General features: G+C 37.8%; 1 protein-coding gene and 1 long non-coding RNA gene across 2 annotated transcripts; both read right to left on the bottom strand.

The window, feature by feature from the left end:
- Positions 1-10849: 10849 nt before the first annotated feature.
- Positions 10850-13676, bottom strand: LOC130464393 (uncharacterized). The gene is made up of 5 exons (XR_008924796.1): positions 13553-13676; positions 13385-13466; positions 12599-12793; positions 12293-12408; positions 10850-11274 (listed from the first exon to the last, which is right to left on the bottom strand). It is a non-coding gene; the product is annotated as an uncharacterized lncRNA (long non-coding RNA).
- An 8336-nt stretch (positions 13677-22012) lies between these two features.
- On the bottom strand, positions 22013-26788 carry LOC110787647 (uncharacterized). The gene is made up of 2 exons (XM_021992281.2): positions 24488-26788; positions 22013-22630 (listed from the first exon to the last, which is right to left on the bottom strand). Exons 1-2 carry the CDS (start codon positions 26786-26788, stop codon positions 22013-22015), a joined length of 2919 nt encoding a protein of 972 aa, XP_021847973.2.
- Between the last annotated feature and the right edge of the window lie 217 nt (positions 26789-27005).

Raw genomic sequence — 27005 nt, forward strand, 5'->3', positions numbered from 1 at the left:
ACGCTCGTGGGTCATGCTCGTGTAGAGTTTGTGTTCACATACGAAACCTAAATTGTATAGGATTTGTTTGATGATTAAATTCCTAATCCTAAAAGGATAAAATTAATTAGTTAGAGTCCTACTAGGATTCTAGTTTAACTAATTAGTATCCTAATAGGATTCCAGTTCCTTTTCCATACCTCTATAAATAAGGGCCTAGGGTCATTATTTGCAGGGACGATTGAAGTATTCAAAGGGTAAGTTTTTGAAATAAAATTAACCATACACTTGCAAACACTAGCCGAAATTCCTAGTAACCTTAAGGGCGATTCTAGTTGGTCTAACTTGAGGCGGATCCGGACATACTGTGGACTATCTACGGAGGGACGACACTTGGAGTCCTAAAGACTTGTTCTTGTTCGGTTCGGGCGCAGCTAGGGAAGGCACGCTACAACATGTATGCATCAATTCTATGCTAAATGATTATGTGAATATAATATGCTTTCCTGGCTTTATGGTTTTTCCGCATGATTTATGAATTGTGATATGTATCATAACCTAACAGTGGTATCAAGAGCCTCTTATTATTTTCATAATCTAAATTGCATAAACATGGTTAAATATTACAAATTTGCAAGAATTAAAAAGGGGTGATTAATTTTCGTAATTGTTAATTAATTGCAAATTGCGTTTATTTAATTATACGTACGCAGTTTTTCGGCAGTTTCTTCGTTACTCATCCAAATCGAGTGATTTTTGTGTCAATTCCGCATGTAAAAGGCATTCTAAAATTTTGACAAAATGAGAATTTTTCGGCCGAACCCAGAATTCTCAAATTCGAAGCCTAACTATGACTTTTCGGAGGTTTTAGTTTTTCGAATGCAAAATTTCGTAAATTTAAGATGTTAAATTAAATATTTGCGATTCTTGTTGATAAATCTTGAATTTTTGATTGACCTACTGTATATGTTTAACAAGTTTGAACGCCTAGCATTGTTAATTATGCAATCTAATTTGTAATTATGATTAATTTGTTGAAAATTGGAATAATTTAGAATTAATTTGATTTTCATAATTAGTTATAATTTAATTAGATACCTATGATTAAAAACCACCATAAAAATTGTAAATTTATGTTAAATTTTAAATTTTTATGACCTAGACTTGAATCCATGTTAATCGGAAATCAATTAAATAATAAATTTTCGATTTTTCGCCCTAAAATTATGAAATTAATATTATTTATTAATTTGTCATTAATTTTGAATATAAATTTTTAATTTTTTATGCGATTCGCTCATATAACTTGCACGCACAAAGCAATGGACGCTACGTGTTACCCTTAAGGGGTGTTGTATAGTGCGGGCATGTGACGACGAGCAAGGGAGCTCGTCGCCCATGCGGTACGAATGCAATGAGCAAGGCCATGGTGCACGAGCACAAGGCAGCAGCCCTGCCTTGTGTCGTGGGCTGTGTGCGATGGGCGAATGGGCGAGGGCGAGAGCAAGGCACGAGCAGTCGCGTGTGGGCAGCAAGCGAGCTGCGCCACAGCGCGCACTGCCTCGCGCAAGCATGCGGAGCCTCGCGCGCAGCGAGCGCTAGTGTGCGTGCGACGAGCGCTGCGCCTAGCGATGGCGTGCAACGTGCTTGTTGCGACGTGCGACGAGCGCCGCGCCCAGCGATGGCGTGCAGCGTGCTTGTTGCGACGTGCGACGAGCGCTGCGCCCAGCGATGGCGAGCAGCTTGCTTGTTGCGACGTGCGCTGCGCCCAGCGATGGCGGCATCATGCTTGTTGCGTCGAGCGCTGGCGCGCGCAGCGAGCACCAGCTCGCGTGATGCCTTGCGATGGTGAGCAGCAGCGATGCGACACAGCGCATGGGCTGCGCGCACATGGCCAGCGATGGCTGTGTGCGTGTGGCCCATGGGCGTGCGTTGCGTGGGATTGTTGCGTTGCGATTAGATCGTTTTGAAATTTTAATTTGAAATTTTCAGTTTACGTAATTTTAATTAATTTTAAAATTAATAATTTAAATTATTTTCTTGGATTTTAATTTTGAATATTGTAATTATAATAAATTTTATTTATTCTAATTATTTTACTAAAATTAAAATCATGAATTAATTTAAATACGACTGAAATTAAATTAAACTTTTTGGATTCAATTATAAATTTATATGAGCTTTAAATTTTAATTAAATTTGTATGTTTCCGGTTAGACTAGAAATACATTTTTATGTTTAAAATTAGTAAAGCATATGAATTTATTGGTTTAAGTGGGAGCCCTTTTTAGTCATAAACTCTTGATTAGGTCTACAAATCCTTAAGGTTAAAACAACTTGATTAGAATTAATAAGGACTGAATAATTTGTAGATTATTGGTGCCCTTGATTAATTGCTGCAAATGTTTATGTGATGCATAATGTGTTTTACTAACCAGCTATGTGGGCCATTCATGATAATGAATGGGTGAATGGTATATATTGTATATGTACTGTTTTGCAGGTTATGAAGTGACTAGTATGGCCCAAATAGGATAGAAAATATGGTCTGCGTACCATTAATTTGAATGTAATTGGTCTAAAGTACCAAAGTTGTTTTTCAATTCAAATATGGTCTGCGTACCATCAAATAGTTGTAATTAGTTTTAATTATAGCTTATCCTATTTGAAGAAAATGGTGCCTCCCACGGAGATTTTCAAGACGGACTTTGAAGTTAAAGCTTCAAGATGAAGTCGGGCCATACTAGATCACATTTATCTTATGCATGTTTTAAGTTATTTATTGCTTTTAAATATGTCTTAAAATGCATGAGATCAAAGTTTGATTATGTTGCATGATTAAGGATTTTAGTTCACTTAAAATCTAACCAACATAGTAAGAGCCTTAAGTTCCAAACTTAAAAATTGAGTTAAAAGGTGCCATGCCAAAATATACACTTGCTTGGATATCCTTTACATCAATCTAGTAATAGTTTTCGCTCAGCGAGGTGTTACTTATTGGTCCTAAAGGGGCAAGGTACACAAATAATTGTGAGTACATGTTAGTTTTGGTGAAACTCAACGATATAAGTAAGGAGTCCTTTTATGTCGTGGCAAAATCGATAGGTTTACCTAATAAGTTCTTAGACGTACCTATCAACCAAGAATAGTTTCTAGACTATTAGCAAAAGGCTTTTGCTTACCTAAAATGTTTTAGGATTGAGTCGACAAACTGTGCTTAATTCTTCAATGGTTTTAGGGTCTTGGAATCATTTTATTCACACCTGCCGGAACACATAATTCGAATAAAATGCTAATGACTTGTTTAAATTGCATGATTGCTTTAATTTTCAAGTTATTACTCATGATAAATGTTTAGACTTTGCATGCTTCAATGTATGTTTTAATTATTGTTTATAATTAAATATCTTGCACTGCAATAAATCCTTTTAGAAAGGTAACAGTAAATTTCCTTGATTGGTAATGAATCCAAGAACGATTCACGGAAATGAGAGAAAATGAGCAATTTAAATGTACGTTTCTTTTAATGACTTTTATGGTTGTTTTCGAGTATCAAAATCGAATGGCAAACCGATTGGTGCTTGTGAATTCAAAATACAATGTAGTTTTGAGATCATAAAGCATTGAGTTTAAACGCTCAGCTTTACCAATGGTTAACAACCTAATATCTTTGTCCATTTAATTCTCGAATGAGTCTAGTCCTTAGACATTCGAATAGATCGATACTTAGAGAACTTTAGAAGCTTCTGGTAAGATCATCTAGTTGAAACAAAATATTCAACATAAATGGTAAGAACCTTGTTGGAGTGACATTGGACATGTCTAACAAAGTATAAAAGTCAACACTAAAGAAATCAATTCTTAAGACTATAAGAAATGATACAAGAAATAGGAAAACGAGGAACAAATGAAAGGAATTTACGATTCCGTTTCTACCTATAAGTTTATGTTTAAAGAGAAGTGACCTAGCAATCAAACTTCCTTGGTATCATATACCGCTTGAGGTTCTTACTTCGGTAATAACTCAAACAATGGAAGCTAGACTACACTAATGACCTACAAGTGGGAAATGAAGCATGGCAATGCTACATTAGTTGTAGGGTCATCTAGTTTGTTTTAAGTCCTTTCAAGGCTGGAACTTAATGGCTATTTTGTTCCATAATCAGCATACCTAAATTTCTGCTTCAAACACAGAAAGACTCACATTCAGAAGAACAAAAACAATGCTTGTTTGTTTGTTTATTTGAATAAAATGGTCATTTACGGGTTGAGCCAATATGCTTGATTAAAACAAACAACTCTTTAAAGAACTTTACTAGGTTTAAATCAACCCCTTGATTTGAGTTCCACTAATCTTTGGCATTGTTGCTTAGACCATATCAATAAGTTAACATTCAAAAGCTCTATTTTGATGGACTTTTGAAAGTTCATTGATTTCTAAATCAATTTAAGACAACTAGTCTTACTTGTTGAAAGTAACAAAAGATATGAACTATTGTTAGAACGCCTAGACAATAGAGTTCAAAGTTAAAGAAAGATTTTATGACTTTATTATTTCACATGGATTTGAGTGAATATAGGTTTATTTACTCAAATGTGATATAAATTGAATCTGTTTGACTAGTTCAAAGATTCAGAAGTATAAAATCCACTTGGCAAGAAATCATAAAGATCTAGGTTAGATCATGTTGATGATTACTTGAGACCAAATATGATCATCAATGATTGTGTGTTGTAATTTCACAATCTAGGTCCATAAGATATGGCATATCTTAGTTGGAATAATCGAAGTCAATTAGTACTTGATTCGATTAATGAAGAATCATAAAGACTTTTCCTATAATTTCTAAAACAAAATGCTCAACTACCACCAAACTAAACCAAATTCGTCAAAGCTATTGAAAAGTAATTTCAGAATAACTTTTCATAAAATATATCTAGAGAGTTGCAAAACTCAGTGGGAGCTTAGTGTTTGTCATTCGACAAACTAAGGCCCAAGTACAGATATATGTTTCATTGTGATTTATTCAAATGAGACACAAGGGTATTGTTTCTACCACGAATTTTTGAGAACATAATGTTTGTTTGCTCGAAATAATGTCCTTTTGGAGATTCGTTTCCAAAATGACAAGTGGGAGAAAATAGACCTCGAAAGTCTTCGAGGCAAACAACAAACATAAACGGACATTCCGGAGGCTTTTCGAAGTGCTTCAGAAAAACCGAACTTATTCTTTAAGGACTTTAGAAGTGGCTTTAAAGAATAGACATCTCTTAGAAGACTTTACAAGTGCTTGAAGGAGAACAGAATATTCAAAGGACTCTCAAAGTGCCTGTTGATATTCTATTGTTTGATGTTCTATACCCAAGTAGGCATAGAGTTCAGGTCAATGAAACTATGAGATTCTTCTATTAACAGTGAAGAAACCTACAACTTGCAGTCAAACTATTAATGAGTTTGTGACCTGTAAGAAAGCTATGACGAAACCTAGATTCCCTAAAATGGTTAGAGGCCATATTTAGACTCAAATGTTTTAAATGGTTAGAGGCCATAAAACATACTCAATGTTTTGATGACAAAATTGAAATTTGGTTGATTTGCAAGAATAGGTTCACACCTATTGGTTGCAAGTTTGTTTTAAGGATAAAAACCATCAAACATGAAATTGTGTTCACACACAAAGCGAGATTAGTTGCTAAAGGTTACAAGCAAATTCATGGTGTGAATTGTGTTGAAACCTCATGCATAATCGTAATGCTCAAGTCTATAATTCAAGCAATGATTGCATATTGGTACATATAGCAATTGGATGACAAAACGTATTCCTCAATCAAATGTTGGAATAAACTATGTACATGGTATGTCATAGGATTTGTGGATCCAAATAAATGCTTGAAAGAGAAAGCTAGCTTATAAAATCTAAATACAGATTTAAGCAAGCAATTGGGAATTGGAATTATATTTTAATGAAGCTAATAAGTATTTTAGTTTCATAAAATATACATGATTCTTATAGATATATAAGAAGTTTAGTGGGAGTACATAAAAACTTAATTGGTCCTATGTGTATCACACACATATCTCTCCATTGTAAAATAACATTCAAATGCTAATGACTTAGATTTGAGATTATTCATCAATGATGGACCATGGCAAAACTTAGTACATACTGGGTATTAAGATCTATTTACAAAGATCTTATGATATTGTTTTGGATTAAGTAATGGCATTTACTACGAAAGTCTCCGTTGGAGACATTCGACCCATGTGAATAAATCTAAGTAAAAGATGTTTGAACTATGTATAAGCATTTACTAAGTTAAACATCAAAGAGTCTAAATAAGATTCTTAACCTATATTATATGTCAAAGAATTTAGCTGAATTTAGTATCTACTGAAACTAGATAAGCTAAAGTTACATGAATAGAATTCAATTGGGAATTATTCTGCAAAAGAATTTATCATGTATGATATAATATGAGGATCGCCAAAAACGTATCGTATGACTTTAGGCATGACGAACATATACCAATCTCTATTGATCTAAGTAAAGACAACTAGATTGAGATCAAGAATACTTATGGTACTTGAAAAGGTACATAGGAATAGTTCTTGATTCAAGGAAATAAAGATATGCTAAATATTGATGCTACACGCATAAACACTGGCAAAGGATCAAGCAAGACCCTTTGGAGTTAACCATTGATAAGGACGAGCTATAGAGCATCGTGTTTTGAAATGGCAACATGGATTGGAGACCATGAGTTGTTGCGTGGGAAATTAAATATTAATTTCTATGTTCTAAGATACAACTGGAAAGTCTTCCACATATCTGTGAACTGCTTGGATAAGTAAATCCAAACCAAAGCATTACTAGCAACCTATACAGTTGAAGTAGAAGTACTTATTGCCTAAGAAGAAATAAAACTGAGTTGTTTACATTAAAAGTTCTTCACTGAACTTGGCTGGATCACATGTCTGCTGACTTGATGGTTCTTCATTGCAAAATGCGTAGAACCACTATTTAAGTAAGAAAGACTAGATCACATAATAAACAAACTCAAAAGATCTTATCATCCTATCTCGAAAAACATTCGATGAAAGGGATATTAAGATTAGCAAAGCATGATAACTAAACCTATGCAACAAGTGAGAAGCAACACTCACATTGTAGCACTGGAAATCAAGCATAGCTTTGAATTCCATGAAATGTTTTAAAAATGGGTTAGAGGCCCATGGTTGTAAAACATTGGGGTTGAACATTTATCATATATGAAATGTATTTTCATATTCCATTTAATCTTGGTTTAGTATTAAATGATGAGTCCCTTCAAATTTGACGATATATATTCAAGATAGACTGTCAGGACCAGTCCTGTGACTAAGAAATGTCTATCAAGTGAACTTGAATGTCAAAGGTTGAAAATGGTCCCTAGTCGGAGTTTACTATAAAATTGGACGAATAGAAAACGTTAGACGACTAGAATGCAAGATGACTAGTAGTTCTGTTTCTTGAACTATGTGGACATGGCAATGTCATAATCATTTGCATAGATACTTACTTTGGGAAGACTAGTATCGGACAAGACCTATGAAACTTTACTGTAAGAGATGAAAATCTGTCATAAGTAAATTTCATTAAAATTATTAGACACTAAATCCTCAATACCTGAGTGATTTGAGATTACTTGTTTGAGAACTGGTTGCTTTGACGTTGACCAACCGTCGCACCGTAAAAGGAGGCTATAAAGGCAACGCTCAGGTAATCACCTATCAAACGAAGTCTAATCTCAAGATCGCAAGATTGGGATTGTCCTCCCATAAATCGGGATGAGATGCTTAAAAGTTGTACAAGGCCACTCGGAGAGCTAGAAACTGTGAAATGCATGGTCGTGCTCGGATGAATCATAGGCTATGATTATCTGTCTATTTGATCAGTTGAACTCTGAAACCGAGGAACACCTCTGGACATAATAAGGATGACAACTCTTACCTAATGTTCAAGAGCAAGCATCGAGCGACAAAGGAATTAGGAAATGCACACTTGTCCCTAAGGACAAGTGGGAGACTGAAGGAAATAATGCCCTTGGTCCAAGTATGCATTCTATGTTAAGTCTAATAAGTGAGGTTCAGTATTAATTAACAAGTTAATAATTCAGTGAGATCAAGTGAGCTGAATGCCTAGCTAGAGGCCGCTTCAGTTCAAGTGGAATTAATGATATTAATCCACAGCTTACTCTTGACTGAACCCGTAGGGTCACACAAATAGTACGTAAACGGATCAAGTATTTAATGGCATTAAATACTCCATCTATGGATATTCGGAATCGACGGATCTTGGTTTCAGTGGGAGCTGAGATCGTCACATGCAAGAAATGAATGCTCCGGAAACGATGATATTGCCTGAAACGGAAATATGGATCGTATCGGAAATATAAATATTATCCAAGTCGTAGATGTTGCCGGAAACGGAAACATGGTACGTATCGGAAAATATTATCGGAAATGGAAATATTGCCGGAATCGGAAATATTGCCGGAAACGGAAATATTGTCAGAATCGGAAATATTATCGGAATCGGAAAATAATTCCGGAAACGGAAATATTAAATATTTGTTCGAAACGGAAATTAATTCCGGAATCGGAAATATTAAATGTTGTTCGTATCGGAAATGAATTCCGGAATCGGGAAATTAATCGGAAGCGTATCGTACGAATTAGCATCGGACGAGGCCTGCCAGACGAAGGCCCAGCACGAAGCCGGGCCATCGCCCAGCAAGCCAGCGCGCCACAACGCACCAGCCAAGGCTGCGCCAGGCCCACCGCAAGGCAGGCCCAGCGCGCGCCAACGCTGCGGCAGCGTGTGGGCTTCGTGGCAATGGGCTGCGAGCTCGCGGGCTGCGCGCGCGCATGGCGCCCCTCGTGGGCTGCTGTGCGTACGTGTGTGTGTTTGTGTGCTATACGAATCCTAAATCTATCAGGTTTCGACATATGATTAAATTCCTAAACCTAAAAGGATGAATTAATTAAATAAGAATTCTATTAGGATTCTAGTTTAATTAATTCGTATCCTAATAGGATTACAATTCCCTTTCCATACCTCTATAAATAAAGGCCTAGGGTCATTATTTTGTAGAGAGTATTCAAGTATTCAAAGTGATTTTTGAGAGCAAAAATTCAGTCATATAATTGCCTACATTAGCAAAAAATTCTAAGTACCTTAAGGGCGATCCTAGTATGTCAAGCTTAAGGCGGATCCGGACGTGCTGTGGACTATCTACGGAGGGACGACACTTGGAGTCCTAAAGACTTGTTCTTGTTCGGTTCGGGCGCAGCTAGGGAAGGCACGCAACAAAGTGTATGCATCTAAACTATGCTAAATGATTATGTGTAAATAATATGCTTTCCTGGCTTTATGGTTTTTCCGCATGATTTATGAATTGTCATATGTATCATAACCTAACAATCTAAACTATAGTACTACGTAGTAGATTAAATAGAGCTTATACATATTCTCCTAATTAAATTAATGGTAGAAAATTCGGTTATTGCCATATTGGGTGTCTTATTTATTTAAAAAATCAAGATGAATAAGGTTACATAGACAAAATTATTTTCATCCTAGGTCATTCATCACATGGATCAAGCATAAATATATTGTCATCCATCCTTCACTTTGATAGATACCCACTTAATACTCATCCTATCTACTTCATTATCCCACCCATTTATCTTGACTTCGAGGTAGGGTTGAGCCTCCACAAACCATACCCGACTAAAATTTGTATCCCCATCCCCGTCACCCACGATAGGAACGGTAACCACCCTCCCCAATCCTCGTTTTGAGGGGTAAAAAGAACCATCCTGGTCAGCTCCAACACTCACACATGTATCCACACACGCCTCAAATAATCAAACCCATCATTAGACGCAACATTTTTTTACTCATAGAGTTTGAAATTTTAAAACTTTATTCTAGAATTTTCGACAATTCGGTTGTCTAATTAGAGTAATTGAGTAAATGAACAAAAAACTATAATATATAGGTCAGTAGTAAAAGAATATGTTGATATATTCATACTCAATTAGATTGGACCCACCCGCTTTAGCTCGTTTATCCTTCATCTATTTTTTTCCCCCCTCAAAACAAAAATTAGATGAAAGGTAAACGATCTAAAGCGGGTGGATCCAATCTAAAATCTATATATAATCACTCCGTCACCCGCGACAAATACATTTTTTAACCCCATCACCCTCCAAATATTCCTCCACCTCACCCTCTTGGGGCGGATATGCGGGGTGACTCCCAAAAACTCGCCCAACTAACAATCTAATATTCGTATATTCGGTAAATAATTCACTTTGCCTTTCAGCTAATTTTTTAATGTATTGATCGAGTTATTAGTTTATTATAAAATTGATTGTATTAGCTACGATATTGATAATTTTTTAAAAGAAAACTACATGCATAATTAGGATTTGGTGAGTGTTATCAAATATTCAAATCCAATAAATTCGAATTTATCCAATCACCAAGGTGGGTACATGTTATCCTTATATCCGTTCACCAACACTCAATCTCTATTTATTAGTCAATATTAGTCAATCATCTATGTTTATCTTCGTCGTCATCCCAATCTAAAATCGAAACTCGCCCCATCATCAAGTGTGATGCACGGTTACATATAAAATATTAATTTTGCACAAAATTTTGTATATATGAGTGATATTGCAATCCTTTACATTAACATATAAAAAATATTTGTATTGTTGTAAACATATAAATAATATTTTTTTATAATACTAGTAGCTTGGCCGCGCGCGTTGCGCGCGGTATGGCTAGGAGTAGCTACTTGGAACAAACTCTGGTCCAAAAACTCTATGTGCATTATGTAAACGTTATGATGTGAAATATCCTATACATGTGACAAGGTAAAGAAGTATTTAATAAAAAAGAAGATAGATAAAAGACATAGAGTTTTGCTACAATATAACACATTTTGATACAATCAAGGCAATGCTTGCCGGTGATATAGAGAGATTGTAAAGTGCTCTTCTTGCCTAGCTTGCGAGCTAGATATTTCTTCATGGCGAGGACTACGCTAACAAGATAAGGGATCGCCCCGGAAGTACCAATGATCGACTTATTTGTATCGAACGCGCTCAATGCAAGGAACTATACAAGGAAGTTCGCCACAAATGGCTTTTGAAACAACTAGTTTCAGACACCAATTTGAGGATTGATCTAATTTAACATCTTATGTACTCCCCCTGTTTGCACTATAGCTGCTTTGTTCCTGTGATAAAATTTACCAAAATGTTAAAACTTTCCTAAACCATCACACTATACTATTATAGAAAAGGTGAAAACATTATTGGCAAATCCCACAATAGTAAATGTGACTAATTTAAAACCCAAGGTCGTTTCTCTAATAAACCCCTTTACCTCACTAATTAAAATCCACACAGCAAAATGAATAGAAAAGAAACAATAGTTGAATTCAAAATCAAATTAAATTCACAAAACTGATGAAATATGCAATAATTGAATTCACCAACTCAATGTCAAACCAATTGACCGAGTATATAGCAAAGCATGGTGTTTAACCAAGAATAAATTACCCCACTCAATTACCTTCAATTGTGTGGTATATAAGTGGATAGATTTGATAATGAATTTAAGTTGTCACATTATTCACGCGTAATTGTAGATTTGATAATGAATTTAAGTTCCCAGGCCACCAAAGTGTCCTAAACTCCTAATGCTCAACCCCTCTGTAATTCTTGTTAATTGCTTATGTGGGAGTGTGGGGTCCTTCAACTTCTTGTGTCATACAATTAGTGTTAGGCCCATTGTTTTCTTTTTCTTTATTCTCTTATCTTCAATTAATCAATATACTCCGTAAGTATTTACTCCGTATTATTTAGTCATCATCTCTGAATTATATGCTCTTTGCCTATTACTCTGTACGTAAATACGTAGTAGTTTAAAAAGATTACGTTTTCTTCTAGTACAAAGTGAGTAGTAAAATAATGCTTAATAAATGAATTTCCATACTTGAATTACTATTATAGTAGGTCTTTATAATAAGATAAGCTTCAAATTCATTGAAGGCCTATTACTCTGTTCTAGTTAGGAGAAGGGAATATGGAAGTACCTGTCTCATGTGTGTGATTTCCATAATACGGAAGATCTTTGGAGGACGGGGATAGTTGGAATTGAGGCTTCAACATAGTTATTATTATTGTGGGGGTGGGTTCTTGGTGGACGTTTCCATCACAAATGCATACAGGTGCAAGAGAAGGAAAACTTACCTAGTTTTCTTCTGGTTTTACGAGCGGGATGATTGAACCAAGTCCTTATATAGTTCTTCCAGTGCTTCTTGAAATGGCCATAAGGCACAACATTATTATGCCTCACCATGACTTACCTACATAATTACACAAGGGATCATTTAGAACTTAGCTGGGAAGGGATTTTTTTACATAAATCGGGATAAAAAATTAATATATCAAACTGAATGATAAAAGTACTCAGGCACACAAAATTTGATATTCAATTCATGATGCATGGTAAAAGTTTCCTACTACAAAGACATTATACAATATAATAGAACATACCTCCAACTCTTCGCCGTCAACATTGCATTTACTCAGCAGTCGTAGAGCTCGAAGAACCCATTCAGCAAATTCAAATTCACAGAACCCAAATCTTCTTGGTGTTCCATCCGACGGATCAAGTAGGAGGCATGTACCAGGCTTGCTACAAAGGACTTCACACGACCTGAAGTTTCCTTGAGGCGACTCTCCGATGGTCTAAATCAATAAAGACAGGCAATGAAAAACATTGGAAATTGATGCTTGTAAGAATGATATCTATCTATAACCATCAAACCAAATTAATGATCACTATTGCAAAACTATGATAGAAATGCAGATTCGGATAGTTATTCAATCGGAATTAAGCACAATGTGCAGTAAAATATATTAATTCCAGTCTCAATATCTGATGTGATCTTGAACTTTTATCATTCAGAGCAGTTTCTCCTACTTGCCCTTGAGCTGTAGAGTAACACATGATAGAATAGTTAAAACTCGGATAGATTTTTTTCAAATAAGCAATACATACCCTACATTATCTAAGCCCCATGGTAAGCCATAAATGCTAAAAACCACCATTTATTCGTAATATTATCTAATGCAATTAAGAAAAACAAAGGAAAGAAGAAACACTTTACAGCATAAACTGCATCATTAAGCACCCAGCAAACTACAGTAATCCTAAAATGTTAAATAAACGGATAAAGTGCCTAATATCTAGTGCGATCAGATATCATACCATATTATAGTTACACAGATTTTATGCATAAAAAACTATCCAAAAATAGAAATCCAAGAAAGTTTTACCTTCACATATGCCACTTAAATGCTTCAAATGCTGACCCCCCTTTACAACTTCTTCAACTTGCTTTTTGACAATGGTTCATTTCTGCAACAAAGTGGTAATTGTTTCATACAAATGCAAGTAACATATCTAGAACTTGTAAAATTATGTGGCAGTAAGCTAACAAGTACCTCAGGATCATCAAAAAGTCAAAGTGGACCAGAATTTCGATTCAAAAGGTCAACTACAATCTCATTGTAGATATCCAAAGCAGAGATTTTCACTGAAAATTCATTTCAGGATGCTGCATAAGAAGTATAAGCATTAAAATCATCCTTCGAAATGGGATTACTCTAACAGACAAGTACCCTCAATGTTGTGATCTCATCAAGTGCAACATCTTGAAATTCAAAAGAAACTAACAAGTGATGAAAAACAATGATCAGAAATCTCGCTTCAAGCAATTCAAGCATACATTTTGCATATACTGATATATGTCCTCAATAGCATATTCAGTAATTCCTCTCATTGACAAACTTAATATGCATTATCCGCTAGTAGCTTCATTAAACCCTGATTTTGATTTTGATTTTTCACAAAATAATGAACAAAAATTAGAAATTCAGGATAATTCTATGAAAAGGAAGAGAAAGTAATATCATTTACACTAATCCACGAATGATCAGTCTGCCATAGATTATCAAATGAAACCCTGATTTTGATTTTTCATAAAAAATAATGAACAAAAATTAGAAATTCAGGGTAATTCTATGAAAAGGAAGAGAAAGTAGTACCATTTACTTTAATCAACGAATGATCAGTCTTCCATAGATTAACAAAGATCGTAATTTTAACCAGGAAAGAGAAAAAGTACGGGGAAAAGTACCAAAAAGAACAGAAAACCTAGAAATTGAGAATTGAGAACAAATTAGAGAGAAAATTTACCAGAACAATAATAATTCCATTAAAATGAAGAGACATTGCTTGAATCCATGCCTGAAATCAGTTTTCCATAGATGGAGTAAATGGGGGAGAATTTCAGGAGAAAGAATAAGGAGGGTGAAAGAAACGAGGTAAAAGGAATGAGAGGAGATCAGGAGAGAGACGAGCAGACTCGTAGAGTGTAGTGATGTAGTTAAAATGAAACGCGTCGTTTCAATTACTGTAGATAAGCTACAGTAGTATTCCTCCCACTTTTAAAGGTTAAAGATAAGATACTACCCCGTGCAATATAAACCGTTATAAGATATAACCGTTATAAAGTCGGCTTATCAGCTTATGGAGTTAGGAATTCCAAAATCATCTCTGCTCCACCAACCCAAATATGATATATTAGTTAGTAGAAAAAATATGATGTATTATAATGTCCATCCACATTCGACCAAAGATTCATTTAACAGTTTCATGCACGTGCCCCCTTAACTCACCTGACTTATTCCAAAAAATTATCTTATTCATCAACATTATCGAACTTAATATAAATTTTAAAATGCAAATTTCAAATTTTTATAAACTATATGTATGCATACTCTCATCTCTAACCCTTGTTATGTCTTTTCATATTATAAGCTTTTCATTTTTATTACACTTTTTTTAAAAAAATTATTAGAAAATATATAATCATTCTCATCAATCACTTAAGTATCCATACCCATTTAATACCCGTTTTATGTGCATCTGTAGGAAATGAAACTGTAAATTCCGAAAATGTTAATAAAATGTGGCCCGAATTTTTAATGTAAATAAAGTTGTGACGTGTTACGAAACACTGTCTTAGAAGAAAAATTCCCCCCGACTATGGTGCAATCGGAAAAGGCGTTGTCCCCCCAAGATTTTACACAGCGTTTCTCCAAAACGTGCACTCAACTAAGGAGAAACATGGAACTCACAATAATGCTCATAATAGGAGAAGAGAGAGTTTGATTTTCGGTGTAGTTTGAAACTGATCCCCAAACTGATTATAAAGCCACAAAGATTTTTTAACCGAAAATCAGAATTTAATTGGGTAATTAAAACACTTGTAACCGCCGATCATAATTGATCATGTAATAAAACTTCTGATAACTGAAAATCAGAATTGATTTGAGTAACGAACACGAACCGGCCGGACGGGCGGTGGCGGCGCGCGTGGGGATTTCCCCTTCTAGCCCACACCACTTGGGGAAGTACTTCAAAGTATAAACATTACTTCCCAATATTTAAAAAAAGGGAAAAGCTTGTTTTCTTTCCATGTGGGACAAAACCCTTTTCTTTAAATACTCCACTTGAAAAGCCTACTTTTCATTTCTACCAATGTGGGATATTTTCACAACATGGTAAAACTCCTTCTTTGCATTATTTCCAACAATCCCCCACAAATGCAAAGACCCATTTGAAAAACAAGAAAAAGAATTCTGAGCATTTTTATGGAAGGTTTGATACTTAAATGTTGGTGTCTTTCGATTGAACCAACACATAGTGAAGATTAGGCAATTCGTTTATTGAGAAAGTGAACAAATCTAGAACTATCCCAACCAAGAAATAAAACCCAATAACACATACCATACCTTAGATTATTATGAGTTCCGCGATAGACAATCAACAACGGCCATTATACTTGGGATGCTCATGAGTTCTCCAGAAAAACTTGCCCAAGTTTTCCATAGAAGGTGGTCAAACCTTCACACTCAAGTAGGTGATTTCATCAAGTCTATCACATAGACCACCCATATCCTGGGATATGAAATCATTAAGAGCTATTGCTCAACCTCTCAATACACATACGGTGAACTCATCAAGTCCTTCTCATTAGGACCACCCGGATTCTGGGATATGAGTTTCATTAAAAGCTACAAAAGCTTAACCTCATGAAAAATATGTACAAGTCATAGGAATGGGAAGTGTACAAGAATGAGTCTTTCCATGGCTTCGGTAGACCACAAGAAACCTTGTGTGAACAAGGTCGGGTGTCCACCATGAATTTCTCAACTAACGGGCTTAAGCCCCATTCCCCTCGACGTATCAAGGACTAATCTTCTATTTAGTCCCTTGGTTAAAGGATCTGCTATATTCCTCTCAGATCTCACAAATTCCATAGTAATTACACCACTCTCTATTAGTGTTCTCACAGATTCATGCCTCACATGAATATATCTCTTTTTGCCGTTATAAGCGCTGTTTTTAGCAACACAAATAGCAGCTTGAGAATCACAATGTAGAGATACAGGTGGAACAGGACGCCCCCACAACGGAATATCGGCCAATAAATTTCTCAACCACTCCGCCTCTTGTCCGGCCAAGTCCAATGCAATAAATTCGGACTCCATAGTTGACCGGGCAATACAAGTCTGTTTAGAAGACATCCAAGAGATAGCTGCTCCACATAAAGTAAAAACATATCCACTAGTGGAACTTACCTCATCATTATCATATACCCAGTTTGCATCACAATAACCTTCTAAAACAGCAGGAAATCCAACATAATGCAAACCCCAATCCATCGTGCCCCTAAGGTACTTTAATAACCTCCTAAGAGCATTCCAATGGTCTCTACCGGGGTTATGGGTATACCGACTAAGTCTACTAACTGCATAGGCTATGTCAGGCCGAGTGTAGTTCATGAGAAACATTAAACTCCCAATTATTTTTGCATATTCAGATTGAGACACACTATTGCCTTTATTCTTTTTCAAGTGTATGCTAGCATCATAAGGAGTTTTAACTGGCACAACATCAAAACTGTTAAATTTCTTTAACACTTTTTCCACATAGTGAGATTCAGACAAAGAGAAACCATTACTAGTTTTGGTGACTTTAACACCCAATATCACATCAGTTTCACCCATGTCTTTCATTTCAAATTGAGAGGATAGAAACCTTTTGGTTTCATTAATAGCATCAATATGTGTACCAAAAATCAACATATCATCTACATATAAGCAGACAATAACACAATCAGAACCAAACATTTTTTAGTACACACAAGCATCAGCACGGTTCACAATAAATCCAAAACTTAAAATAGTTTTATGAAACTTTTCGTACCATTGTTTTGGAGCTTGTTTCAAACCATATAAAGACTTCTTTAACTTACAAACTTTATGTTCCTGTCCTGGAACTACAAAACCAGGAGGTTGAACCATATAAATTTCTTCTTCTAAGTCGCCATTCAAGAAAGCAGTTTTTACATCCATTTGATGCACAATTAACTTATAACTTGAAGCTAAAGCAAGTAAAGCACGAATAGTGGCGATCTTAGTTACTGGTGAGTAAGTATAAAAGAAATCAACACCAAATTTCTGTGTGAAACCTTTAATTACAAGTCTTGCTTTGTACCTGCCAACTGCACCATCAGTTTTTCTTTTGCTTTTAAAAATCCATTTACAACCAATGGCTTTACTACCTTTAGGTAATTCAACTAATTCCCATGTATGATTAGACATAATGGACTCTATTTCACTATTAACCGCCTGTTTCCAAAAACTAGCATCAATTGAACTCATGGCCTCATCAAAAGTTTTAGGCTCATCATCAAACAAGTGAAGAAATACAACTAACTCATCTATTTCATCCAAATTATTGAGTTCAGACAAGAACACAGTCAAGAAATCAAGGCCATAGCTAGTTTCAGTTCGACGCCTTTTACTTTTCCTAGGTTCTACAACATCAGTTTGAACAATAGGAGAAGATGAAGGTATAGAAGAAGAAGAGGGAACAGAAGTAGAAACATCATGTGAAGCATCATGGGAATTATTATGTGAAACAACATTATTCTTTAAAGGGAAAGTATGCTCAAAAAATTCAGCATCTCTAGATTCACACATTGACCTATCACTCAAACACATGAACCTATAAGCAGCACTATTTTCAGCATAACCAACAAACACAGCATCAAAAGTTTTTGGCCCAATGTTTTCCCGTTTAAAAGAAGGGGTCGCCGGCGCAATGACTGTGCGCGACATCCGTGTCACCGGCGCAATGGCTGTGCTCGGTGATTTTATTTTTTTAAAAAGAATTAAGCATTGTCGACTATAGCTGTCTGTGGAGGTTGTTTCTGGATTGACCAAAAACTAAGATTTATGGTGATGATGATGCCGATGATGTTGCTTGATTGTGGTGATGATGAATTGATGATGTTGCTGATGATTGATCTATGGTGATGATGCTGCTGCGGCTTGACGACGGTGATAATGATGAAGCTGCTGCTTGATTATGATGATGTTGAGCTGCTGCTTAATTGGTTTATCATTTTTGTTTCAACTTATCGATTATGAGTGGCTATATATTATTATTATTATTATTATTATTATTATTATTATTATTATTATTATTATTATTATTATTATTATTATTATTATGGGAAAACACCAAAAAGTTACAAGCTTAACAAGCTACAAAGATCAAGTGAACTACAAGAAGTTGGAAGGGAGCCGAGATACAATCTGGGCCCCCACTCCTCTAGCTATGGCGAACCCGATCCTGCTGAAAATGTGGGCAGCTGCCCGTGCCCCAATGTCCTGAGCCCTGGAGTACGTCTGGACCCGCTTCAGCAAAGAAACAACCCCTTTCTCTAATTCCCCAAAAGAAGAGAAGGAAACTGGAAAGAAACCGTAACCCAAAGCCCTACAACGTGCCGCATACTTATCCTGCTTCCGCTGCGCTGCAACCGCCACAACCCGTCCCGGAACGAAGCCTGACAACCCAGATTGCGTCATAGGGGAAGACCCAGTCAAGTCAACACACACATCTAGACCGCCATCCCACGAGTAAAGCAATATATCTGCAGGACGAAGAGCTCCATCATTCTCACTAGTCAGCCCAACATCAACCTCCTTGCGAGCAGAAATCCCCGACCTATAGCAAATATCCAAAAGGGTATCACGAACAACATTATGTCGATGTTTGATACCCACAATCCCAGCACAAGACACGGCATGATCCCCATAAATGTCCCCGTCGAAAACCCGAGAGCAAGCAGAACATGGCGTCGAATCAGAGAACAACGGAATACCCAACCGATAGCAAAGAACCGAACGATAAGTCTTACCGTTCATAGTCTGGCCTAAACCCGAGATGGGGACTGCCCGCAACCAAGTTGAGGAGTGATCCCCCTGCTGTGATTTCCATAGGGCAACAAGACGTGAAGATAAGGAGTAGGCGGATTCCGCATCAGCAGTAACCTTCGTGAAATATATGTCTGCCAATTTCTTCATGAGTGTGGGGGCAGCGATCTCACTAGGGCTACGCATAAGGTCGGTCTCCACGGTCCTATTGAAAAGACCAAGAGCATCATCAAAGGCCGGTCCCCGACCATCAACACCTGAAAGCCGAAGAAGCGAATCCTGCAAACCAGAAGACTGCAAACGGGATGCAAGAAAAGCATAATGCCGAACATCACCAGCTGAATAAACACCCAATCCTCCATAAGAATAAGGCAAGGTGGCAAGGCGCCATTTCCAGTCACCGAACCCAGGTCCCGAAGCAGTCACGATGCGCTCTAAAGAAGCCCGCAGAGCCACATCAAAAGATAATTGGGCCGCTTCGAAAAGATGAGGCGGACAAGTGCGCATAGCAAAGTAGAGTTTAGAAATCCAGTACACGCACGAAGAAGCAACAACTCACACTGGGGATCATTAAGCTTGGCTACAGCATCCATCAACACAACAGTCTTCGCCACACGCTGCGAAACCAACTCCTTACAAAAAGAGGAATCCGTACTGACTGGGCCACCAAGAAACTTAACACCAAGCGCAGGACGAGCAATATCCGTAGGATAGACACCCTCTAGACGACTGCGTGGGTCCTTCGAAGGCCAGAAAACCTCCGTCTTCTCAACATTAACATGGAGACCTAAATGAGGACCCTCCTCCAAAATCAACTCCAAGACTTGTCCAACCACCAAAGTGTCACCAACGATAGTGCCATCATCCAAGTACCAAGCCTGAAGAGATAGATCAAATGAGTCTCTGATTCGACACACCAATGGATGTAGAACCAGAGAAAAAAGCAAAGGGCCGAGAGGATCCCCTTGCTGCACACCCTGACAAGACCACAAGGTATGCTCCCCATAATACAGCCGCGCTGGAGAAGAGTAGCAGAATTCAACCCAACGCGAAAGAGCAGGACAATGTAGCCGAACCTCACGCAACAAAGCCGATCGATCAACTAAATTGAACGCATTCTGAAAATCCACCAATAACATAGAGAGGCCAACATCGGCCCCACGAGCCTCAACCAACCGATTGACAGCATGGAGAATGGCCTCACCACCTGCTGGAACCCCAACTCCAAACTGAAGACCCCCAAAGTAGTTTCCTAAACGCGGACCAACCAAAGCAGCCCCGACCTTAGAAACAAGGCGCCTCCAAATAGTGCCCACAGCAATATGCCGAATACCCCCACCAGGCTTAACAAGTGGCGTAAGAGGAGCACTAGCAATGTATCCTCCAAGCTCAGCAGAAACAGCTACAGCAAAAAAGAGATTAACTACCTGAGTGATAGCATCCACCAACTCATCAGAAACAGCTATAGCAGCACCACCCAAGCAATCCAAAAGGTGTTGAGCACGCAAGCCATTTCTACCGCACGAAGTACCACGCGGAAAGCCCTTAATCTGCTCCAAAACAACGGCGGAGGAAGCAGTAAGGTGATGATCAACAGGGATATCCGGTAAGGTAGGGACCGGAACGGAAGGGTGCTTTGCTTGCAAATCTGCAAGAGTAGCATCATTGTAAGGGGCAAGACCTGAGGAAGAAAGAACCCTAACGGCAGCAGTGTAGTGACCATCAGAAATCTTTCTCTTGCATTGCTTAATATTACGCTCCGCCAAATCATGGTCTTCGTCAACATCCAATAGAGGGGGAGACACGCTAGCCAATGTGTCTATGACAAGTTGCTCAGAACCACCGGGCACACCCCAAGAACGAATAGCATAGGTGATACTCTCTTCCTGTTGTCGCCGCCTAACACCGGAGGAACACTCACGATTACTTCGTGGAGAAAAGGTCTTGAGGACACAAAGAGGTAACACGAGCAACTGAACCCAACAAACAATGTCATCTGGTCTGCAAATCACCTTATCAAGCGCCCCTTTCAGAACTCGCGAAAAACCCAAACGACATTTGGGAGGGATGGATTTCACAGAACGCAGCCGCTTAGACCATAAAGTGTTTAGAAGAGCAACATCAAAAGAAAAATGATGTTCTCGAGGCGCATCAGAAGTAGACAGCTCGGAAGCAGGAGCTTGTGGTTTTTGAATACCGTAGAGAGTAAAACGAATAGTACCATCCCCAGAATCAGGTGGGTCCACAAAAACCGTACTAGAACCACTGCCATGTCGACACCTAATACGATGAGTATGCGTCTTGAAACAATATCCACATAGCCAAATTCTCATACGACGAAAGGTCACCTCAGCCGTAGAAAAAACCTGCAAATTAGTAGTAAGGGAATGACGGGTTACATCCCGCACACCAGAGCAACAATGACGATCCCGTAAGTGAGTGATCAGAGAACTCCTGACCAGACCACGCCCACCTCCATCCTGGCACCCGCTAAGACCCACAAAAGGGCAATGAAACCTCTCAACGGAACTAGCCATAGCAAAGCACTTCAACCAAAAAGTAACCACACCAAAACACCACTGAAACAACAACGATCACCAGACAAACAAACTACCGAATATCGTACACCAACCACGTAGCCAGCCACCGACAACCACACAAACAGCAACACAAACAACCGCACAAGACAACCACGTAGCCAGCCACCGACAACCACACAAATGCCACACAAACAGCAAGCCAACACCTTGCACCCGACAACCACACAAATGCCACACAAACTGCCACACAAACTGCCGGCCAAAGCAGACCACCAAACAACCTACCGGCGTCAAACAAGCCGCCGACGAACCTCCTGCACCCAGCCAACACCCTGCCAAACAACGTACACCAACCACGTAACAGAACCTCCTTCGAAACTCCACCAAACCAGATCGTCGCCTGCGAATTCACGTAAACCAGACCACCAAACACCGGTTGAAACACCCTGCAAAACACCCTGAAAAACACCCTGAAATACCCTGCAAAACACCGCCTGAACCACCCTGCAAAACGGACCCAAACAGCACCTGAAAACCCCCTGGAAATCGCACCAAAACACCCCGTGTAAACACCTGGAAACCGCCGACGAACTCCTACACCGCCGCCGATGCACCACCTGGGAACCTCCTGCACCGCCGTCGACCGTACCTCCGAACACCGGGAACGTGGAAAGTGCCCTAAATGATCCTGCCCTAATCGCCCATTTTGAGAGAAATCATTATTATTATTATTATTATTATTATTATTATTGTTGTTGTTGTTGTTGTTGTTAATTATTGTTAATTATTATTATTAATTAATTTATTATTATTATTATTATTATTATTATTATTATTATTATTATTATTATTATTATTATGGGAGGGAGTGAATATTAAAAGGGAAAAACTGTATTTTCGAACACTAAAAGGGCGTTTTTAGTAAAATGTGGGCGTCATTTAAAAACCTCCATATTGTGTATATTTGCTATAAAAGAGACCATGTATAGTACTGACCATCACTTTGATTATGACAATGCTAGTATTTGTACTCATGAATTTAAAAATTACTATTCTTAAAAGTTGTTTAATACCTTAATAATAGAGTATAAACACTTGATAGACCATAATCAATAAATAAACTTTGTAGACCATAAGTCCATAATCAATAAATACTTTGTATACATAATAATGCACAGCCACTTTCATTAAAGTTATGATGCTTAAGTCAAATTGCCGAATAAGTTAGTTAACCACATTGATTTCCTTTTATTTACTATAGTTTATAGATATCAGATATATACATTGAAGATCCAATAATGTATATATAGAATAAAATATAATGGAAAAGTAGTCATATACTTTGTAAAATGTAAAGATATCCATGTTATATATAAATAAAATCAATAGTATATTTAGTTAATCGTATATGCAAATATAGTTTCCTTGCCTTTAGAAAATATAATATTATGTAGTCCATAATAGTTTTTTATTTAGAGATAATTAGAGAAAAATACTATTTTTATTATTTTAAAAGAGAGGCGAATCAATGAGTGACATTTGTCATCACCACATTGATTTCCTCTCTTTTAGTATATTATATGTAGATAGATAGATATAAATAGATATTGCATTAGAGTTCGTGCAAATAGTAACTATAAAAATTTTTCTGAAACGAAGGTAGTATGCAGTACAAGAAAAACAACTTGTAGCTTAATTAATTTCTCGATACGAGAGTAACAAAAAAAGTCAAATTCTATTTCGCATAATTCATAATTTGAATTCCCTTGATTATTAACAAACTACATTAATAGACAACTGAATCCAACAACGAGCTGAGGTCTCCGCTTATAGGCACCTCAGATGTTGCGTGCGTTGGGCGCACCTTAGATGTTGGTGGCAGACCCATGACTTTAAACTTTGTAGAGAACTATTCAATATTCGTTAAAAGCAAGTCCGTTTAGTTTAAATAACATATACTGATATACTCATAAAATAACGCTGAAATCATCTATACAGTTAACATATATGTGACGTACCTATTAATACTATTATGTAGGTTCAAAGGATTCGAAAGTAAAACGTACAAATTACTACTTAATGTAATACAGGGTACTGGTTATTTAACGTGTGCAATGCACGAGTTATAATGTTATATTATTAATCAAGTTTTTTTTATCAAGTATGCATGTATTTTAATTAACAATTTAAGAAAGTTTGAGCAATTTGTATATTTTTTTAATGCAACTTTTAGCGGTTGAGTGGTTGACTAGTTAAATGCAAGGTTTTTTTATTTTTAAAATATTATATAATTTAGGATGTGTTCTAAAATTAATCCATTGAGTAGATGCTATTGCATTTTTGTCAGAGTGTTTGACATGGGCGCATTAGAAATACGAAATAAATTTACAATTTAGATCATAGTTTTTTTTTTTTTTTTTTTGACAAGAGGACTAGCAATGAAAATAAAAACAAAACAAACAAACTAAAATCTATGCCTAATGAGATGGCGACGACGAGCCGAAGTGGCCAGTCTATGAGCCGGAAGAACAAACTGGCGAGAGACCTTGAGGGCTGAAAACATCTCTAGAGACCTTAGTCGAAGACGCAAATCCTGAAGAGCCCATGTAATCGAAACAGGACCTGGTTGAGACGAAGTTACCAAGTCAATAAGCACAGCACAATTCGAAAACAGAAGAACCTTAGTAAAACCACGATTGATGGCCATCCGAAGCCCCCAAAGACAAGCCAATAATTCTGCCTGCAAAGTTGAAGCTAACACACAGGCCTGCCCCCCCCCCCCCCAGAATGGGACAGAGTTATAGGATCTTGAAGAATCCAACCTAACCCCATTGGTTGTGGAATTCCAAGCACCATCACAAATGAGACAAATAACAGAGAAATCCATAACCGGGCGAGAAAGCCCTGGATGGTCCAACGGGATAGGACAGAGAGTACGCGATTGATTTGAAGAAGGGGGAGAAACTGCACGAACCTCAGAGCAGCGCACCGTCCAGGAAACCAATAAAGCTGACAACGCTCCCGGATCCCAGACAGCATTCCGAAACCTGATATTATTGCGGAGAATCCACACAGACCATAACAGAGAAATGAATTTGTCTAACAGAGCCTGGTGAAAACGTGAAGAAGAACAGTTTGCCATAAACCCCATACACCAATTCTCCAAAGAGCCTGACGGATTTGGCAACAAAACTTGAAGAGAAGAAGAAGCAGCCCAGAATTGGGTTATCAAGGGGCAATCCCTAAATAAATGCTCAAAAGTCTCAGGAAACTGATGACAAAAGGAACAAGCTGGATCTATTGGCATACCCCCCATTTGAAGAATGGAGGCTAACGAAAGAGAGTGCCTAAGCAATTTCCAAAAGAAAACCTTAAGCTTATGCATAATCTTTAGCCCCCAAAAATGTTTCCACCAAGAAGCAGAGGGAATTGTAGTCTGCGAGGCCACATTGTGGTTCTGACCCATGAGCATAGCATAAGCTGAACGAACCGTAAACTTTCCATCATAAGAAAATTTCCAGTAGACAAAGTCGTCCTTCTGTACCGAAGGACGTTCCAAAGCTAGAATCTGACTAGCTGTGTGGTCATCAAAAAGTTGATGCACCAGCTCAACATTCCACGCGTAGGAACGCGGATCTAGTAATGAGGAAACATGAGTAGGCTTAACCGACTCAATAACCGATGCCTTGAACCGAACCAAATTACCTGGAACCCAAGTATCCTGAGTAATGCGAATATGATTCCCTGCCCCTGGTTTCCAAGCTATCCCTTGATCCAAAACTTGGAACCCTACAGCAAGGCTCCTAAATCCCCAAGAAGGCCGAGAACCTGAAGCCCTAGAGCCAGCAAGACTAAGATTCGGGTAACGAACCCTGAAAAGGCGCGAAAGAAGAAGTTGAGGGTTGTGAACAATACGCCAAGCATTCTTCGCTAGGAGAGCCTGATTAAAATCCTGAATACTTCTAATACCAAGACCCCCCATTCCTTTCGGAAGGTGTAAAATAGAAGCCGGAAGCATTGAAATTCCCCTGGAATCAGCAGAAGAACGCCACCAAAACTGAAGACACAATTGATCGATCCGCTCACAAATCGACTTCGGGATCTTGAAAACTGCAAGAACATGTGTGATGGAGGCCACTAGAACGGAGTTGATAACCACTAATTTTGCCGCTGACGACATGCGCAAGGAAGCAAAATTAGCAATTCGGCGAGCTATGCAATCCACTAGGCCGTAGAATGCATCACATTTAGAACGACCCATGTCCACAGGAACCCCTAGATAAGGCCCTAACGAAGAACGCTGCCCCAAGCGCAAAGAAGCAGCCAGGAAATCACAATAGTCCTGCGGAGTATTAGGGCTGAAGTTAACAAAGGATTTCTGGTAGTTAATCACCTGGCCCGAAATGGAGCTGAACTCAGACAGCAAGGCAAGCACCTGGTCGCAAATTTCAGGCGACATACGGAAAAAGAGGAGAGAATCATCAGCAAAGAATAAGTGTGAGATCGAAGGAGCACCACGAGATATAGAAATCCCCTCAATCAAGTGCATCCTTTCCGCACGGTGCAAAATAGAAGAGAACACTTCCATGCATAGAACAAACAAATAAGGGGAAAGAGGATCCCCTTGACGCAACCCGCAGAGTGGTTGAAAAGCCCGAGTAGGCTCACCATTTACAAGGACCTGATATGACACTGTCGTGACGCACAGCCTAATGATGTTGATCCAGTAAGGAGGAAAGCCAAAAGCTTGTAAGGCCTGGAACAAAAACTCCCAGCGCACTCTATCATAAGCCTTATTCATATCCAGTTTGACAACTGCATAGAATTTCCTCCTCGCTGATATCATAGTTATTTAAGTAATTTGTTCAATATCTTTGGTTTAAAACCTATTAATAATATGGAGTATATAAAAGGGGAAAATATTAGAAAAACTAAATGAAAAGGAAATGGATTATAGATAGGAACAAAAACAACGGGAAAAATATTATAAAAAAAACAGAAATTGCACCCAGAAGGATTAAAACCCACGATCTGACCACTGAGCTAACCTACAATTCATATAA

This window comes from Spinacia oleracea, chromosome 6 (assembly GCF_020520425.1).
Source record: "Spinacia oleracea cultivar Varoflay chromosome 6, BTI_SOV_V1, whole genome shotgun sequence".
NCBI classification, from domain to species: domain Eukaryota; kingdom Viridiplantae; phylum Streptophyta; class Magnoliopsida; order Caryophyllales; family Amaranthaceae; genus Spinacia; species Spinacia oleracea.

Coding starts and splice junctions, on each gene's coding strand:
- LOC110787647 (XM_021992281.2), bottom strand. CDS start 26,788: ATGATATCAGCGAGGAGGAAATTCTATGCAGTTGTCAAACTGGATATG. Junction 22,631..24,487: donor AGATGTTTTCAGCCCTCAAG/GTCTCTCGCCAG, acceptor CGATTAGGGCAG/GATCATTTAGGGCACTTTCC.